The sequence below is a fragment of the Larus michahellis genome, chromosome 1 (genome assembly GCF_964199755.1).
Source record: "Larus michahellis chromosome 1, bLarMic1.1, whole genome shotgun sequence".
Lineage (NCBI taxonomy): Eukaryota > Metazoa > Chordata > Aves > Charadriiformes > Laridae > Larus > Larus michahellis.
The window spans coordinates 92,127,819-92,145,845 of NC_133896.1; the positions used below are offsets into that span (position 1 = coordinate 92,127,819).

The 18,027-nt window shown below is 47.0% G+C and overlaps 1 protein-coding gene across 1 annotated transcript; it reads left to right on the top strand.

Annotated features, from left to right (window-relative positions):
- The first annotated feature begins 17 nt into the window (after positions 1–17).
- Positions 18–13,187, top strand: MIX23 (mitochondrial matrix import factor 23). The gene is made up of 5 exons (XM_074593200.1): positions 18–187; positions 1,800–1,925; positions 2,461–2,607; positions 9,756–9,815; positions 12,894–13,187. Exons 1-5 carry the CDS (start codon positions 137–139, stop codon positions 12,942–12,944), a joined length of 435 nt encoding a protein of 144 aa, XP_074449301.1. The 5' UTR covers positions 18–136; the 3' UTR covers positions 12,945–13,187.
- The last annotated feature ends 4,840 nt before the right edge of the window (positions 13,188–18,027 follow it).

The window sequence follows — 18,027 nt, forward strand, 5'->3', positions numbered from 1 at the left end:
GCCCGGCCGGCGGCCGCCCCACGCCTTCACAGCCTCGGGCCCGGGGCAGGGCCCGCCTGGCCCCGCCCACCCCCCCGGCGCGTCATCCCGCCTCCCCGCCGGATTGGCCGCCGCCGCGGCCCTTGGCCTTTCCAATATGGCGGCGCCCAGCGGAGCGGCGAGCTGTGAGGACTTCGCCGAGTTCCAGGTAACACGCGTGGGGCCCCGCGGGAGGGAGGAGGGGGCGCGCGCCCTCCCGCCGCCGCCCAGCGCGCTCCCGCCGTCTCCTGGTAGCGCCCCGCGGCCACGAGGGCTGAAGGTGGGGGGGCGCGCGCGCGGCGGCAGCGGCGGTGGCGGCGGCGAGGTCACCCCTCCCCGCAACGGTCGGGGTCCGGCCTTCCCCTTCAGCCTGGCGGCGGGAGCGCGCCCCTGTCCGGTAGCCAGCGGGGTGGGGGATCCCGCTCCCGCCGTCCCGTCCCGGGCGGGGAGGGGAGCGGGAGCTGGCGGCGTGGGAGCCTCCGTGGGCGGAGGGAGCTCCGTGGGCGCCTTCACGCGGGCGTGAAGGTACCGCGCGTGTCCTCCGCGGGTTGAGGAGGGTGCGGATCGGCGGAGGTGGCGGCACCTGGCCTGCTTCTTAAGCGTTTTTTCCCTTCCCCCCCTCCCGAAAGTGGTCGGTTTTTATCCGAAGTTTGCCGTTTTGCTGCAGGTCGTGCCTGGTTTCCCGCCTGGAAGCGTTAACGGGCGGGGACGGGGCCTCGGACGGCGGGGCTCTGGCCTGGCCGCGGCGCGGGCGGGTTCCCTGAGGGGAGCGGTGCGGGCCGGGCCCGGCCGCGGGGGCGGGCAGGGACGGGGGCGGCGGGGGTGTGAGGTGCTCGGCGCTGCCCGGTTCTGTGTTTCCCCCCCTCTGGCCTTGGCTGCTCAGGAGACTGGCTGGTTTGCAGCACGTACTCCTGCGTGCAGAAATCGTTCGTTTGGGGTGGGTTGTTTGGGTTTTTTTGGTGTTTGTAAGCGGTCTGCTTAACTTTCCCATTGAAAGACTTACTCATGCAACATGAGAAAGGAGAAGAACTTGGGTGTGTTGGTGGATGAGAAGCTCAACATGACCAAGCAATGTGCACTCGCAGCCCAGAAAGCCAACAGCATCCTGGGCTGCATCAAAAGAAGCGTGGCCAGCGGGTCAAGGGAGGTGATTCTGCCCCTCTGCTCCACTCTGGTGAGACCCCACCTGGAGTGCTGCGTCCAGCTCTGGAGCCCTCAGCACAAGAAGGACATGGACCTGTTGGTGCAGGTCCAGAGGAGGGCCACACAAATGATCCGAGGGGTGGAGCACCTCTCCTACGAAGACAGGCTGAGAGAGTTGGGAGTTGTTCAGCCTGGAGAAAGAGGAGGCCCCGGGGAGACCTTATAGTGGCCTTTCAGTACCTGAAGGGGGCCTACAGGAGAGATGGGGAGGGACTTTTTATCAGGGAATGTGGTGATAGGACGAGAGGTAACATTTTAAACTGGAAGAGGGTAAATTTAGATGAGATCGTGAAGAAATTCTTTACTGTGAAGGTGGTCAGACACTAGAAGAGGTTGCCCAGGGAAGCTGTGGATGCCCCATCCCTGGAGGTGTTCAAGGCCAGGCTGGATGGGGCTTTGAGCAGCCTGGTCTAGTGGGAGGTGTCCCTGCCCATGGCAGGGGGTGTGGAACTAGATGATCTTTAAGGTCCCTTCCAACTCTAACCATTCTGTGATTCCATGATTTTTTTTTTTGCAGTAAGCTTTTCTCAGAGATATGAGCAAACATTTTTATTTTATTTATTTTATTTTTAATACAGGAGTTGCTCAGGGTGATGAGGACGATCGATGACAGAATTGTCCACGAATTAAACACTACGATTCCAACAGCTTCCTTTGTGGGGAAAATTGATGCCGGCCAGACGTGTAAAGAGCTGTACCAGTCTGTGAGTGTGCACTCCTTTGACTTTCAGCGTGCTTCCTGATGTTTTGTTGGGTGCAGTGGCCAGTAAAGCATCTGCAGTTTCTAAGGAAACGACTGCCTTGATACTTCGTGCTTTATGTACCTGTAACTGGCATGCTCAACTCCTCTGCACAGCTAAACCACATGTGTGTAACAGCTCTGTCAGTTTAGAACAGTGGGGGGGATGTATTTGCTCTGCAATGCTGACCCTTCAAGGCACACTTCAGGCTTCAGTGGATGGCAGTGTCCCAGTCCACTTCTTTCTTTTAAAAATGGGTGCTAGCACACTTTTAGCGCTACTTTGCAAGAGTCCTGCTCATGTGTATCTTTGACTTTTTGATCAAGTTGGTAGCTGCTGCTCAAAGCAGTGTTGCTTCCAACATGTGGATTATAGAGTCAAAGGGATTTCTATAGGGACAGAAATACCTCAACTTTCGAAAGTCCCTCTTTTAACTTGTAGCTTGGTTTTTATTCTCTACTGAACTAGTTGTTGTGGCTTTCTCTCTCCCCCCACTTAGTTGATGGATGCTCACACCAGCAGAGAGAGAATCATCAAAAACTGCATCGCTCAGACCTCCAGTGTAGTGAAAACCCTGAGAGAGGAGAGGGAAAAGACCCAGGATGACTTAGCATTATTAAAGCAACTCAGGAAAGAGCAGACAAAGGTGAGTGGTGGAGCTTTTTAGAAATCACTTTAGAGTGGAAGAAGAGGGTATCTTTCCCAAACAGAAAGACCAGTGTGATGGAGAGAACCTGAAGTGGATCCCGACTCAGGCAGTCTTTTCTGAGGGTCTTGTTGGCTGGGTTTGTGAGAAGGCTTTCCCCTGGCCCTCAAGACAGAGCTGCTTTTGTCCCGCAAGTGCAACACTTTCTGAGATCCTATTACACAAATGCCAGAGAAAAGCATGTGTACTTCTCCCTGGTGGACTCTAGCCTTCATTGACTAACACCACTTAGCGTGCAACTTACCTGGGGCTTGCCTAGTCCTTTCAGAATGCCTGAAGATTCATTTTGCCTTTTTGAGATCTTGTAAAATTAGTATACCTGCAAACAGCCAGTATGGGTGCCAAGATGTAAACACCGGAAGATAATGGAATAGGGCTTTTGTGTATGTCTCTTGCAGCACCCAGTTACACAGCTGTCCCTCTTCACCATCACCCTGAGAAGCACGGTTCTTACTCGGTGTGTTAATTGGAGTTGCTGTCCTCTACGAGGAGCTGCCAGGCAACCTTGAATTCCACTTAACCAACTTTGTTGGTTGGTATTTAATGGTTTAATTTTTTTAGTACCTTGTGATGGTGTGAGAGAGACTTCTTGGTTGGCCTAAGGAATTTTAATCTGCAAACATCCTTTCAGCCTTCTGGATGGAAAGTGTACTTCACCAGAGGTGAACAAAGGTGATGTAGGTGGAGTATCCGAAGTGGAGAAGGGAACCCTGCTGAAGTTCTTATCCCCATTCCAGGGCCTCCTTTGTAGGGGAGAGGATAGTGCATGTGTAGCTCTAGGAGTGGAGGTTAGCAGGGATGTGAACTGTTCCATTAATTTCTCTTCCGGACCTTCTCCAGATGGCTCATGCTCACTTTACTTTTTTTTTTTTCCATGCCATATGCTTGCAGAACATACCAAATGAGACTGTTTGCATATTGGTTTTTTTGCATGCGGGTAGGTGTGTCTGTTGTGTTCATCAGCTTAGTGAGCCTTCCTCTGTTGAGGACTGTCTTAACCAGGGTTTCTAAACCAGTGCCTTTGAGTTTGCAGTGTAACTGAGTTCTCGTAACAGCCAGTCATCCCACCATTGTATATATAGAGGCACTTAAGTGCCTCTATGCAAACGCACGTAGCACGGGGAACAAATGAGGAGTTAGAGACGTGTGCACGCCTTCAGGGCTATGATCTCATTGGCACCCCAGAGATGGGGTGGGGTGGCTCCTATGACTGGAGTGTTGGAATGGAAGGATACAGACTCTTTAGCAAGGACAGGCAGGGGAGACGAGGAAGGGGGGGTTGCCCTCTATGTCAATGAACGTCTGGAGTGCATGGAGCTCCACCTGGAGATGGATGAGGAGCTAACCGAGAACTTATGGGTCAGGATTAAAGGGAGGGCAGGGGCAGGTGACGTTACAGTGGGGGTCTGCTACAGGCCACCTGACCAGGATGGCAGAGCGGTTGAGGCCCTCTATAGACAGATAGGAGCGGCACTGTGTTCACGGTCCCTGGTCCTCATGGGGGACTTCAAGCACCCCGATATCTGTTGGAGGGACAACACAGTGGGGCACAAGCAATCCAGGAAATTCTTGGAATGCGTTGATGACAACTTCCTTCTCCAAGTTATAGAGGAGCCAAGGAGAGGAGCTATGCTGGACCTTGTCCTTACCAACAAGGAGAGGCTAGTGGGGAATGTCAAGCTCAAGGGTAGCCTTGCTTGCAGTGATCATGAAATGGTAGAGTTCAAGATCCTTAGGGCAGCAAGGAAGGTGCTCAGCAAGCTCACTATGCTGGACTTCAGGAGAGCAGACTTTGGCCTCTTGAGAGATCTTCTTGGTAGGGTTCCATGGGATAAGGCACTTTTGGGGGGAAGGGCCCAAGGAAGCTGCTTAGTATTCGAGGATCACCTCCTCCAAGCTCAGGAGCGACATATCCCAACAAAGGAGAAGGCAGGCAAAAAGCCAGGGGGCCTACATGGGTGAACAAGGAGCTCCTGGACACACTCAAAAGCAAAAAGGAGGCCTAGAGAGGGTGGAAGCAAGGACAGGTAGCCTGGGAGGAGTACAGAGAAACTCTCTGAGCAGCCAGGGACCAGGTTAGGCAAGCTAAAGCCCAGGCAGAATTAAATCTGGCCAGGGACATCAAGGGCAACAAGAAAAATTTCTATAAGTACGTCAGTGGTAAAAGAAGACTAAGGAAGATGTGGGCCCTCTCCGGAACGACAGAGGAGACCAGGTCACTGAGGACATGGAGAAGGCTCAGGTACTCAATGAATTTTTTGTCTCAGTCTTCACTGTCAAGGGCTCCTCACTGTCAAGGGGCTCTAACCACACCACCTGAGTTGCAAAAGGCAAAGGCAGGGGCTGTGAGAATGAAGCACCGCCCACTGTAGGTGAAGATCAAGTATGAGACCATCTAAGGAACATGAAGGAACACAAGTCCATGGGACCTAATGATATCCACCCACGGGTCCTGGGGGAACTGACAGATGAATTTGCTAAGCTGCTTTCCACTGGTGAAGTTCCCACTGACTGGAAAAAGGGAAATGTAACCCCCATTTTCAAAAAGGGAAAAAAGGAAGACCCAGAGAACCTACAGGCTGGTCAGTCTCACCTCTGTGCCCAGCAAGATCATGGAGCAGATCCTCCTGGAAACTCTGCTAAGGCACACGGAAAATAAGGAGGTGATTGGTGACAGCCAACAGGGCTTCACTAAGGGCAAGCGTCCTGGTTTGAGGTGAAACAACCAACTTTCTGTTCAGTAATTTTATTTCTTAGCTAGGCCTCTTCTAACTCTCTGAAATTAACAGCATGTTGTGTCTGAAGCGATTCGTTCAGAGTGATAAGACAGTTTGTGACAAGGAATGATATGCAGCGAGGCTCTTGCTTGTACTTATTTCTATAACAACCAAGGTCAGCTAATTCTGTTATTTGCTGCATTGGAGGGTTGGAAGCGGAGGGGTATAGAGGGGTCCCACCTGCAGGGAGGAGCGGACAGGACGCATGACCCAAAATTGACCAACAGGGATATTCCATCCTATCTGCCCCATGCTCACTATAAAAGCTGAGGGATCAAAGGGTCAACTCTCTTCCTTCAATGGCTGATGCCTGAGGAGGACCTCGTCTGTTCATCTGCCTTTGATCCTGATTGGTGTGTTCCTGACTCCAACTCTGGAACCCGGTTCCCACCCATCGCTGAGTCCAGCCTGGGACTTCCCTAGTGCCTGCTGGTGACATCATCCTGGGAGCTTAATACAGTTTTGTATATACTGTATCTATTTCATTATTTTCCTTTTTATCTTATTATTAATATTTCATTAAAGTAGTTTAGTTTCTTCTAAACTTATAAATCTCTCTTTATCTCTCCTCTTCCTCTCTGTGCACGAGAGGCTAGGGGGGAGCATCTGTCGCCAGCCATTGGCCGATTTGGCCAAAACCATGACAGAAGTCATACCTGACAAATTTCGTGACCTTCTATTATGGGGTTACAGCGTTTTTGGATAAGGGGAGAGCAACTCACGTCATCTGTCTGGACTTATGCAAAGCATTTCATGCTGTCCCACACAACATCCTGGTCTCTAAATTGGAGAGACATGGATTTGATGGATGGGCCACTCATTGGATAAGGAACTGTTTGGATGTCCACACTCAAAGGGTTGTGGTCATCAACTTGATGTCCAAGTGGAAACCAGAGACAAGTGGCATTCCTCAGGGGTTGGTATTGGGACCAGTGCTGTTTAACGTCATTGTTGGCAACGTGGACAGTGGGATTGAGTGCACCCTCAGCAAGTTCACCGACGACAGTGAGCTGTGTGGCACACTCGATCTGCTGGAGGGAAGGGATGCCAGCCAGAGGGACCTGGACAGGCTTGAAACATGGGCCTGTGCAAACCTCATGAAGTTCAGCCAGGCCAAGTGCAAGGTCCTGCACCTGTGTCACAGCAATCCCAAGCACAAACACAGGATGGGCAAAATGTATTGAGAGCAGCCCTGAGGAGAAGGACTTGGGTACGTTGGTTGATGAGAAGCTCAACATGAGCCGGGAATGCTTGCTTGCAGCCCAGAAAGCCAACTGTACCCTGGGCTACATCAAAAGAAGCGCGGCCAGTAGGTCAAGGGAGGTGGTTCTGACCTTCTACTCTGCTTTCGTGAAACCCCACCTGGAGTACTGGGTCAAGCTTTGGAGTCCTCAGCACAAGAAGGACATGGACCTGTTGGAGCAAGTCCAGAGAAGAGCCACAAAGGTGATCAGAGGGCTGGAGCGCCTCTCCTATGAAGACAGGCTGAGAGAGTTGGGGTTGCCCAGCCTGGAGAAGAGGAGGCTCCCTACGATGGCCTTCCAGTACCTGAAGGTGGCCTACAGGAAAGATGGGGAGGGACTTTTTACAAAGGCATGTAGCGATAGGAAGAGGGGTAATGGTTTCAAACTGAAAGAGGGTCCATTCAGATTAGGTATTAGGAAGAAATTCTTTACTGTGAGGGTGGTGAGACATTGGAAGAGGTTGCCCAGAGAAGCTGTGGATGCCCCATCCCTGGAAGTGTTCAAGGCCAGGCTGGATGGGGCTTTGAGCAGCCTGGTCTAGTGAGAGGTGTCCCTGCCCATGGCAGGGGGGTTGGAACTAGATGATCTTTAAGGTCCCTTCCAATATAAACCATTCTATGATTTTTATATAAATAAATATAGAGAGGTCCTATATGGTCCTGTATCCTAGGTGTGGCTGTCCCTGCTGCAATACTATAAGAGTTGAAGAGGTGGGTCTTGAAATTTTGCTTTTGTAGTGCTGAACTACCTGAAGACCCGCTTGCCCTTGTACTTCCAAGAAGACCTGTTGTAGCCCCTGTCTCAAAGAGCAGTTGAATGCTGCTGCAGTTGTAGTTAAAGGGCTTCCTGAGGAGATGATTTCAACTCAAGCATCTGATTTTTCCCAGGCGTGGAGTGAACGAACCATTTCGTTTGTTCCTGTGCTCTTCAGAGAAGTGCTCTGTTATGAGCTCAGGTTTAAAGAACCAGGTGGCAGGCGCGTGGTTTAATTCTTAAGCCTCACTCACAGAACTGCTAACAAGCATCCGTATAAGTTTGGAAAACTAGAATGGGAGCTTAGTATTTTCTACAAATTTTGTTTGCAGAGCCAATTCTTTAAATGGTTTAGTTACTGAGCCCAAAACCTATCACTGAAACCACTAGTAGGTTCACAGTGTTAATGTTTAATAATCGGAGGAGATTTCAAATGTTTGGAAACATCCCAAAAATCTTCTGGTGAGATGACCCCAAATTTGCACTCAGACTTTATGAAGTGTCATCCCCCTGCTTTTTTTTGTTGTTCTCTGTGAGAGTTGTGTTTTTTCTAGAACTCAAATAAGCCATCTTGAGAGAACACAACCTGCACTGCAGATTATGCATTTCAAATATATGCACTTGGTTGCAATACAGATCTGTTTTCTCTTAATATTTGTGTTCCTCTTATCCTGATAATGGTACAAATTGGAGGACTTTATCCAAAATTATTACTTCTGGGTCAATGAGTAAGAGAACTTGGGATAGGGTCAACCTAGCAGCCAGTTCTTTTAGTCTGCTTACATTAAAACACCATTTTGTCATTGTATTAATGTGTTATCGTCTTAGTTTACTTGAATGAAATATCATAAAATATCCAACCAATCTAAACATACAGAATAATGATTATTAGCTTTGGCAATCGAATTAGAAAGTCTTGTTAAAATGTCAGAATATGTTTTAAAAACAACGACAACAAATTCTCCTGCATGGCCATGTTGATTATCACTATATTGCTGTTCAGGTCTGCACCTTTAAGGAAAAGGCTACAATAGTAGTTTTGCTTAGGCTTGGTGTCAAAGGCAATTAATGCAACAGTCCAGATGATTGTAAACCTAGTCACATCTTCTATCAGGAAAATGTTTCTTTGAACTGCTAAAGCTCTTCTTCTGAGTGGTTATTTTATGGAGACTAATCTTGGTGATCTCGTCACGCTGTGGATGCTGGATTGTTATTTCCAACAGTTTGGGGTCCTATTGAGTAGGTAAAAGTTCATCCAACAGCTATATTAGCTGTGTGTGTCTGGGCATCTTTCTTGGAAGGTGTTTGATGGGATTGCCGTCTTGGCTTGCACCTGTTCACCATCTCTCCAATTGGAACCGTGTGTCTAAAATGGAGCAACTCCAATCCTTAGTCTGTTGCATTAAAGACTCCAGCAGAAACATGTCCTAAATGTAGACAAAAATGGCAGATGGTTCTTCTATCTCCTACTGTTGCTTCAGGGCCTCGTGGCAGGGTTCAGTTACCAGAGGTCACCTGAACACAACTCTTGCATGCAGTCCTTGGATTTTCTAATAGGTGTGAAAGAAAGAGATTCTTACATTTCTCATGGGTTGAGTGTGTGCTCAAGAACTGCGTCTTGTGGTAGTTCTTGCTGGAGCTTTTGCATCTGCGTAAACTTGATTTGTCCTACTGTGATCACAGAACACATTAACTGGTTTGGACGGCATGGACATGCATGGTCTGTCCTTGTAGACCCTTTTTTTGGTGAATGCACAGAGTTGACAGCAAAGGAAGCAGAGGGAATCTCTTTTATGGTCTTCACTCTTAATCCAGAATCTGAGATCCATGCTCAGTCCCAGCTTTGCTGCCAGCTCCCTGCATGACTCTAATAATGGGTGCATGGGAGAATAACAACTCAGTGCTGCAGAGCTGAGCCCAGCACTGGCATTCCCCGTGCCAAGTGCTTGAATTAGGTGTAGTTATTTTTTGTATGTGAAGCCTTTAATGTTAATCAGTTAATTGCTAGCAAATCTCGATGGGCAATATTTAAGAACGGAGTGTTAGTAACCAACCAGGCGCTACTTCTGCTAGGCTTGGGTTGCAAGTCTGCCTTCACCGTGCCCCTGCAGACTTCAGTCTGCCCCGAGTATGGGCTGAGTGGAAGGTCCAGACTTTCTGGATGATTATGCATCGTGCCCTTCAGTTTGCACCATCGGAGGGAGCGTGCACTTGGTCTTGGGGCTGTGATCTAGAAAGTCGCAATGGTAGTGAATACTGAAGGCTGCAGGGAGGCTTGTTTGACAATAACCTCTTTCTCTGTTGTTTTCTGCAGTTGAAATTGATGCAGTCGGAGCTGAATGTTGAAGAAGTGGTAAACGACAGAAGCTGGAAGGTACTCAGTCATTTAAAACAGTGATGATGTTCTGTCCCGACAGAACTGCACCGGAGGTTTGGGACCGGTGCCATATGAGGCCAGTTAATTAGAAGTAGGTGAAGATGTTGAGGTTTCAGGTCAGTCATTTTCCCTCTTCTGGATGCAGAGATCAAAGCTTTTCAGTTGCACTGCAAAGGCAAGAAAAGCCTCTGAGCGGGGAAGAACAACTGCGGAATACTCCCTCTGTAAATCCCTTTCTCTGCCTTGCCCAGTGGCTAAGAGCTGCAGCTCCCTTTTTGATCTCTGCTTCAGGATGTTAGTCCCTCTAGATGGCATCAGCATAACTGCAATACAGTTTGTGTACTCACCACAGTACAGCTCAAGGCTGATTAGATGAGCATCTCCACATTTTTCCAGGTAAGTTTTGCTGCCAGTACTGCCTCTGTCCTGTCTGAAAAATCTAGTCGTATCCTTCAGCTTAATTAATTTAAAGCCAGCTCAGGCATGACTAAGCAACGCCACAGCCTTAACAACATGCTGCGGGCCACCAGTGGCAAACATTTTATAGCAACCCTCCTCTCAGTTTTATTCAAAAGGGGTGGGGGCAAGACACCCCTCCCACTATCTCCATCCTGAAGCCCAGAGTTGGCACCCAAGTCAGGCCTGGCACCAGTGATGTCCTGTAGCTGTGTTAAGCTTTTGCAAGTGACAGAAATGTCATAATTTTTCCAGAAGATGGTGAACATGTCATTTATAAATGGTGAGGTATGTGTGGTGCAGGGATATCTGAGCCTGACGGTGTTTCAAGTAGGGCTTGAAGAGAAAAGTGTTTCTGGGTTTTCTCTCCAGCTCTGCTGTTGTCTCTGTCTGAATATAGCCTTAGATGTCTCATTTAGCACCTCTAAAAATGTGTCACTGAAGGAATTAGAGCCAGTCGTAGTTGTGGACGGAATGCCATTTGTTCCATGGAAGTGGCTATTGGTTTGCAGGTGAGGACCTCCACTCCTTTTTACTGTTGCAGACTTTTAGTTGGAAAGTAGACTTCCGTATTTACATTAACCCTAACCAACGGAAAACTGATTGGAAAAATGTGATGAGGATATAGGAAGTTATCTTCAAACTGTAGCAATAGTGACATACAGAAAGATGCTGTTCTCTAGAAATGTGTGCAGTGGGATGTTGTTTGGCTGATACCAAGCAAGGAACTGACTTCCGAAAGATGACAGTTGCATTAATCTCTGTACAGCACCTCCACGCTGGAGTTTATCGTTGGAGTGTTTTATGTTAATGTGTAAAAGACAGCAAAATCAAACTTCTGCATAGTAAGAAGAATGTGAAGGTTTGTCAGGCATGGTTTTTCCTCTCTGAAAAATGAGAATAGCACTTCACAGTTGGACCAATGGAGTTAGTTGGCCTGAGTAACAGACTGAGATCTGTGGGTCAATGATCCTAAAACTATGAGGCAGTGTAAGGCTGCAGGATTGATCTTCCTTACATAGCATGCAGAGTTACTGTTAAAGATGCTTTAAAAGTTTGCATGGTAGCAAGCTGGAAGCTGCAATTTTTTGGGTGTGTTGTTTGATGCAAGAGACCCTTATGTTGTTTCAGAGTGTATTTCCAGTACCCTTTAAGACATATAAAATGTCTTTGACAGATGATGGACAAAAATGGTGCAATTTGCTTAGCATTAAAATGCTTCTGAATGGGAAGCCTTTGTGGCTCTTAATTTCTACAGTTTCCTTGTTGCTTATCTGTTCTCAGACCTTTAGATACTCTTCACTCTTCCAGAGGGGTCCATTGCTTGTGGTAACGTAGTGGGACAGGCTGTCTGTGTGTGTGAAAGAAACTATCACAACTTTTTTCTGCAATATGAGGCAGTGTGTAGTACGTGTCTGTTCCTTAAAGTAAATTAAATGTGAGAATAAGTTAAAAATGACTCAAAACTTTTTAAGAATCCATGCTAAAACAAATGCATGCTGCAAACTTCACTTTTGCTGAAGTTGCCATGGGTTCTGAACTCTGAATAAGGAGATTGGCTTAGAAGTAGAAGAATCTAGAAAATATGGTTTAAAATATTGTATTTATAGAAAGTGACTTCCCTAAAAGTACAAGACCACACACTTGCATGTGTCACCAGTGGGAGAGTTCAGGAAAGTTGACATTCTGAAGATCACAGGATGTGAAAAGTCTCTGGACTGTTTGACCAAACGTGCTCTTGCAGGAGTGCTGATGCGGCACTTAATAACTGCCAGTGCCTCCACTTGCTGCAAGGTGGTGCTCGTGTTGCTTTTCAGGAGATGTGCTGGACAAAGTCTGGAGCCAAACCAATAACTAACTAAAGCGCTTGTAAAGAGCACCTGTAACTTTGGAGTGAGCCTACGTGTTGTGCTTCTGATTCAGACTGCCTTCCTTTCAATACTCACATTTATTGGCCCTCCTTGGGCTAAGCAGTCTGCTTGACAAGGTCTGCAGGTCCAGCTGAATGAACGTGATCGTCAGTCTCTTGTTCTGTGTGTTAAATTTCATGCAGAGAGGGTGCCAGGGGCGAGTGTGGCAAGAGCAGTGTGCCCTTTGCATAGGAGTGCTGTCAGCATTGGCGCCTGTGGTCAGATAACTAAAATTATGAACGTGGCTTCCAAGAGCCCTTGCACCTCTTCTTAGCTGTCATGACAAGGTAAAAGGCATTTGCTGAGGAAAGAGAAGAATACAGTGTCCAAATTTGAATGCCAGAGTCAGGTCAGGAGCCTCCCACTCCCTCTTTAACAAACAAACAAACAAGAAAAAAAAACAAACCCCCATCATCATCTTTGAGGCTAGCAGACTACCAGGATTATAAGGCTGCCTTACCCGAGGGAGAACAGTTTTAGTGTTCTGCAGTGCCCCAGCATCAGGCTGCAAACTTTGGATTCACTAAAGCCAGGAGAGAAGGTGAATGGAGACAGCTGCCTTGGTAAGTACCATTTATTGGTACAGCAGGGCTGGGCAGCTTGAGATGGGGGCTACATGAAGAGGTAGTGGCCTGGACTAGCTCTGAAGTTCCGATCATCTCCTGGATGAGGGCTGATTTGCTTTTGCTCTTCTGTTTTGGTGTCTCAGGTATTTAATGAGCGTTGCCGAATTCACTACAAGCCTCCAAAGAGTCAATGATGCGGGATATTTTCCATCAAGGTGGTCCATAACCACGAGAGCCAAACTGGAAAGAGACCTTGGGTGAGCTGTATTGGGACCCTCCAGAACCAGTGGAACCCAGTCTTGTGTTGTTTTGGACCTGCTTAGCTGCAATCTCAAGGTTGAAATGATTCTCCTGTAATTAAGAGAAAACAACTCCTCTTTTGTACAAAATATGTGAACAAATGAGTTTTATAGTATTAAAATAATTTTCAAATGGAATGCAAGAGTGGCATCTTTCTTGACCTTCTACAGCTTCAGCAGTCCTAGAGGGGAAGAAGCAGTAAAATCTATCTCTGAGCAGGGAGGATGGGGCTCTCCCTGAACTGATGCTTGCTAAACTACCAGAGAACACGGTGTGTTTGTGCAAATGATCTACTAAAATCTGAATGGAAATAAAAATTGAAGAACGATCAGCAAGCGTAGGTTCAGTGTCCCTGAAAGTAAGAAGCTACCAACATTGTTCTGAACTACTCGGCACCAGCAGCATTTGTTTGGAGTTGCATGTGGAGGCAGTTTGACACTGTTCCAACAGTGCTGACAGGCAGCATCTGTTGCATACTGTCCTTTGGTCTGTGTTACCAAGCTCTGGATTTTTTCATAGAATCCTAGAATAGTTTAGGTTGGAAGGGACCTTAAAGATCATCTAGTTCCAACCCCCCTGCCCTGGGCAGGGACACCTCCCACTAGACCAGGCTGCTCAAAGCCCCATCCAGCCTGGCCTTGAACACTTCCAGGGATGGGGCAGCCACAGCTTCCCTGGGAAACCTGTTCCAGTGCCTCACCCCTCTCACAGTAAAGAATTTCTTTCTAATATCTAATCTAAATCTACCACCTTGCAGTTTGAGGCCATTACCCCTCTTCCTATCACTGCATGCCCTTGTAATGGGCAATACATTCACAATGTGTAAATATGACTATAAGTGAGTCATCCTACCCCCATAAAAAGCAAAGAGCTGCTGTACCAACCATGGCAAACTTAACAGCTGCTTTGGAAGCAGTTGCACACCCATGGAGGGCAGAGCTAGGTGCAAAAGATACGTCCTTTTTGGTTCCCTTGAAGGAAGAGGATAAAGAGAAGTTTTCTTTCACTTGGGAGCGAATATAATATACCTTTAACAGACACTCACAAGGATATATGAACTTTCATAGACATTCTCACTCCCCCAAGATGTGAAATTGTACCAATATACAGATGATATTCTGATTGTAGGAACTTCCCCTGAGATGATGGGGGAAGTGGCAGCAGCAGTGTGGCAAGCATTAAGTAAAGCAGAAATTGGGATTCCACCCGGAAAAGGCCAGGGACCAAGCAAAGAAGTAAAATTTTTTGGAGCTTGTTGGATGGCGGGCAGTGCTGCGATTCCTCCAGATACCTTAAGGAAAAATCAAAGAGCTGCAAATGCCCCAACCAAGGAAGGAGTTCCAACAACTAATGGCAACTTTAGGGTACTGGAGGAAGCATGTGAAGATTTTCTGTCATTTCCTGTCCATTACAAAATGCCTGTCTTACAAAAGGCAAATCCTGGGAGTGGAAATTAGAACATAACAAGGCAGTGAAAACTCCAGTTGATGAATTAAAAACATATTGGTGACTGGGACCAATGCACCCCCGTGACCCTATTAGAGCAGGATGGGGTCTCGCAGAACACGCTGCTTACTGAAACCTGTCCCAAACTGGCCCCGATGGTCAACCCCATTAAAAGAAACCAAACCAAGGCAACCTGGATGGGAGAGGGGACATTTATCTTTAGTCTGAGCAGTGAAATAAGTTGAGAAAATACATCTGTCAGGGACAACCTGTGCAAACTAGAGGACCATTTAATTTATTAGAAGCAATCCTGAAGGGGACTGCTCCCTCAGAAGGAGTTGCACAAAAACCCACTAACAGGAAATGGTGTGCCTACCTAACAGGAGTTGCAGAAAACAGCTGCAGTTACCTAACAACCTAACAGGAGTTGCCGAAACAAGTCTCTGTTTTCTCTTGCAACACCCCGCAGGATGGCAAACAGAAATGCTGTGTTCATGCTTGTGTTCCAAACCCTAACAATGCTGCTTACACCCATCACGGTCTTTTCGGTTAGCACTGGGAATTACCAATGGCTCTTAACAGCTATACTGCCTCAGTGGGAAAGAACTAATGAAAGGCACCACCAATTGATTGTGGATGCACTTGGTGCAGCCCAAAATAATGTTGCTCTAGCTCTTAGTTGTATCCAAGCACAACTGTGGATGCAAGCTATGGTAGGAGCTATTATTAAGAGAAGGTGAAGAGGGCACCGTACTTACTGAAATTTGAAAGGTAATCCAGGATAATGCAACTTATAAACTTCTCCACTCACCAGGGTGCAGATCTCACTAACTCCCTTGCAACAGGATGCTGTTAAGATCCACAAGGCAGCACTACCCTTCTGGAGAACCCTTGATTCTGATTCCTAGGAAATACACTGAGTACAAAGATCTGGAGGCTTAATTTATAACTGTGGGAAAACTCCAGGTGTGAAACTAAAGACATTAATGTTGTGTGGAAATCATTCGTTGGAATCCATGTTTCCGGGTTTGCTGGCTTTGATGTCAGAGCATAAGAATGTGGGAATTTTTCCACAGAATGCATGAGTTGTGCAGAAGGGAAGGAAAATCAACAGGAATTGTCAGCAAGCTGACGTTACAGTTTACTCAGGCATATCAGTCTGTTTTCTTTCTTTGGCAGTGCTAATGGCTGCCCCAAAATCCAGTGACATTTGTGAGACAGGGATGCAGCACTCATCCTGCATACGTAGTTCATAAAGTCACGTTGAACTGCTGCCGTTTCAGACCTGCTATCAAAGACGATCAGTGGCAACGCGCTATCCTTGGCAGCCCTCATCTGCACCTCTCTCTATTAAGCTTTGGATGTAATGAAAGAGCATTTGGAATTCGGCCTTGGAAAGAACAGCCGACCCCATTCCACCTCTTGCACAACATCGACAAGCTCCTCAGTGTCTCCCCTTTACTATCCGAGATATGTTTGATACTACCGTTTTACTGCAGAGGTGTTGCATTTAGGCTTTCCAAATACAACACTATGGCCAGAATCAACAGGATCAGGTATGCACAGGTATCTTGTCAGTTCAAATATAATTCACCTAGAGAATTCATTTCAAAGGTTCAGAAAGAGGGACAAAATAGAGTCATCAGATAGTTAACTGTCTCATTCCCAGTGGGGAAGAACTAATGAAAGGCACCACCAATTGATTGTGGATGGACTTGATGCAGCCCAAAATAATGTTGCTCTAGCTCTTAGTTGTATCCAAGCTCAACTGTGGGTGCAAGCTACGGTAGCAGCTATTATTAACAGAAGGTGAAGAGGGCACCTTACTCACTGAAATTCGAAAGGTAATCTGGGATAATGCAACTTGAATTTGAAAGGCAATTCCAGTCCTGGTGATATTTAGTCAATTTTACCTATGACCCCATCAACAATAAGGCCACGGCTTTTGTCCTAACAATACACAATGCTTTGGTATGCGCCATATACCCAATCGTTGCGATAGTCATGATGGCTATATCCAGCACAAAGCGGTTTCAGGGAGACAGATAGCAACACAATAGCCAAGGGCTAACTTGAGCAACGCTGGTAAGTGGGTCGATACACAAATATGACTGTAAGTGCATCATCTTACCCCATAAAAAACAGAGCTGCTGTACCAAACATCGCAAACTTAAGAGCTCCTTTGTAAGCAGCTGCACACCCATGGGTGGCAGCGCTAGGTGTAAAAAATGCATTCTTTGCGGTTCCCTTAAATACCCATAAAAAGCAAACAGCCCAAGAGCCCTTTGAGCACTCCTGCACAGCAGCAGGCTGCACGCCAGGATCTCCCCTTGAGTAGGGATGCCTCTCAAGGTTACTTCTTGAGACCGAGAGATTCCTTCCTGCAACAGATTCTTGCGGTTTACAGCATGCTAAAGTGACATAAAGGATTGATTGCCTGTGTATAATCCTTTAGATATAATCCCTTGACCAAGTCTGGGACTAGGACTGGATCCAGCCACACCTGGACTCCTCTCTAAGAGGGAGTTCAGAAAGCAAGGGGGTCCTTTCTCAACCTCATGACTCAAAGGCAGCATCTCCCTGACAGTTCTGTCTGACCCGGTCCTCTAGGCAGTAAGTAACCAAGTGTGCCTTGCTACAGGATCTCGTTCAGACACTGAGGATACGAGTATTGACACCAGACTGCCACATCTTTTGAGGTATAATGGAAAGCACATTAGCAACTTCACGTGCTGGTTGTCTCGGGACCTGCGGATGGATTTCATCAGGTCCCACTTTCTTTAAATATTGAACGTGGTGTCAATTAAAACCACAGAATTGTGGTAAGTACAGCAGGATTGCTGTAATTATACCTTTATTTTTTATTAGCTCTAATTGGCTGACGGTCAAATGACACGGTCTGCTTGGTGGCCAGCTGTTTTTATTACTTAGTGATAAGTCTTGAAGAACCATTGAACTTGAACAGAGCCTTAAAAATAGAAATCTCACCTTGCAAATCCTTTGGAACTGAGTTATAGCCCTGAAGTGACTGTATACTCTCATAGCCTTAAAAGCTGTGCATATGTCGTGGTGGGAATTGATTGGAGAAACTTACCTATGTTGCTGAAAGGTGGCAAAAATCTGTGCAGCATCATCTGTTTGACAGTTATTTGGATCTACAACTGTGGGGACAAATTCTCCTTTTAAGCCAGTTGTGTGATAGAAACTCCTGCCAGCGTGTATAGAGTTGGCATCAATACTCTGGAAATTTAAGCTTGTGTTGTATTTCTGTAGAAACGAGAGGTGGTAATGAGAATTAATCACTGTCCTCCTCTGTCCATCCAGATGTTTGCTCAGCTCTTGTGGGAAAACTTCTTCGCTTAAGGAGATTCTGTGAAAAATGACCTGTGAAATGGATGTGATGCATGCGCAGATTATTTTTTTCTTTGCAGTAGCCCATCTTAGCGTTTGTTATGAGAAAACTATGTAAAAAATACCCTGAACCCCAACATAGCCCTACTATTCAGTTGAATATAAGGCCGAGCAACTAGA

Bases quoted from the DNA above. Each gene is read 5' to 3' on its own strand.
- MIX23 (XM_074593200.1), top strand. From the start codon at position 137: ATGGCGGCGCCCAGCGGAGCGGCGAGCTGTGAGGACTTCGCCGAGTTC. The intron at 188-1,799 runs GTAACACGCGTG...TTTTTAATACAG, and splicing joins AGGACTTCGCCGAGTTCCAG to GAGTTGCTCAGGGTGATGAG. The intron at 9,816-12,893 runs GTACTCAGTCAT...TTGGTGTCTCAG, and splicing joins TAAACGACAGAAGCTGGAAG to GTATTTAATGAGCGTTGCCG.